The following is a 1,417-nucleotide window of genomic DNA, read 5'->3' as shown; positions in this document are numbered from 1 at the left end:
CATTGGAGTTCTTGATCCAATATCCGTTATTATGCCTCCATTCATCCAAGTACAAAGTATCACTATCACCATCTATGCAGATTCCCCTCCATCTCCTCCTCCATTGAGAGGATCATTTGGGGGGAGAATAATTAATATTCCGAATATATTATACCTGGGTACTAGGTAGTCACTACCTGGGACATACCCAGATTCTTATCCGTTCTGTATGGAGACATCCATCCCATGTGGCATTCAACCAGTCAGAATTGCATCTGAATTCAACTGGATGCTAAGATCGTCCCTTTGGGCAAAGCTGCAAGCCATCGAGACTACTACTTGGAGTAACCAGATGAGCGAGCCGAGCAAGCCGAATATTGAATTTTGGGGTGACGCGTGGTGATACGATGTTGCGTACTGATTCTTGGGATAACAGTTGGAATGGCCGAGTTGGGTGAGATTATTGGATAATTAGAAGATGTTCCTTCCTTTGTACCTACCTACTACCTTTTTTGAGAAGTAAGTATATTTAATCTTACATGGAATCTCCATCTACATGGAAATCTACATCTACATTCAACATCTTTCCAAACTTCAAATTCTTGAAACATCAAAACATTTTCCAAATGTCTCCCTCCTTCATTCTCTCGCCCACCAAGAAAGAGTAGGTAGTCAGTCAGATCTCTCGAGCACCACCCAAAAATCACTCTCCACTCATTTGGCCCAGACCACCACCGACCACTTCTAGATCTCACTCCCGAAGCCCCTCACGGTACCCCTGCATAAGTCGCATCTGAGCCCACATCGAAGCCCCAACCTAGTAATATGCCCGACACGCACGTCCAATTCCTACCAGGATGCTCTCAGAAGAGTCCCAGAGGCCACGCCATTCTGCTCGTCTCTCACCAGGAGACCGAAATGAGCGTGTGCGTGTATGGATTGGGAAGCTGGATCCATTATGGATATCGGGTGTTTGGCATTGGGGTCTAGGGAAAATGCCCAATGCAAGCACGTTTCTGGAGAGTCCTGTGGCAAGCCACGGGTGCGGATCATGGAAAGTTGGAAGAAAAGGTATGATGTGTGAAGAGCGAAGAGCGAAGAGTGAAGAGTGAAGAGTGAAGAGTGCTAAGATCTCTCTCTACTGTACGATACAGAATATGCAATCAACAATATCATGCATGGGATTATGTCATGTGGTGAACGGTTTGTTCTGAAAATAGCACTGAACGGTCCGTGAGATGCTGATGCCGATGCTGAGATGCAGATAAGATGCCATAGTAAGTGTAGTATTTGGTAGATTTGTGGAAAGATCAACATGTCTAGTCTAGACCCTCTTCCTACCTCAGCGCAAATATCATATCGTATGTAGCTTTCGCGGGTAAACAAATATAAAAACCAATGGTTCGGCTCCTCACATCTATCGATCCGAACGTCCTTA

At 45.2% G+C, this 1,417-nt stretch overlaps 1 protein-coding gene across 1 annotated transcript; it reads left to right on the top strand.

Annotated features, from left to right (window-relative positions):
- Positions 1–836: 836 nt before the first annotated feature.
- On the top strand, positions 837–1,091 carry EAE97_003637 (uncharacterized protein; the record flags this gene model as incomplete). The annotated part of the gene is made up of 1 exon (XM_038874149.1): positions 837–1,091. The coding sequence occupies one exon, from the start codon at positions 837–839 to the stop codon at positions 1,089–1,091; it is 255 nt and encodes an 84-aa protein (XP_038734758.1).
- Between the last annotated feature and the right edge of the window lie 326 nt (positions 1,092–1,417).

Source organism: Botrytis byssoidea (genome assembly GCF_014898295.1).
Source record: "Botrytis byssoidea strain MUCL 94 chromosome Unknown BBYS_006, whole genome shotgun sequence".
NCBI lineage: Eukaryota > Fungi > Ascomycota > Leotiomycetes > Helotiales > Sclerotiniaceae > Botrytis > Botrytis byssoidea.
Note: the sequence above shows the minus strand (reverse complement) of the source record. Positions and strands in the feature narration are given on the sequence as shown.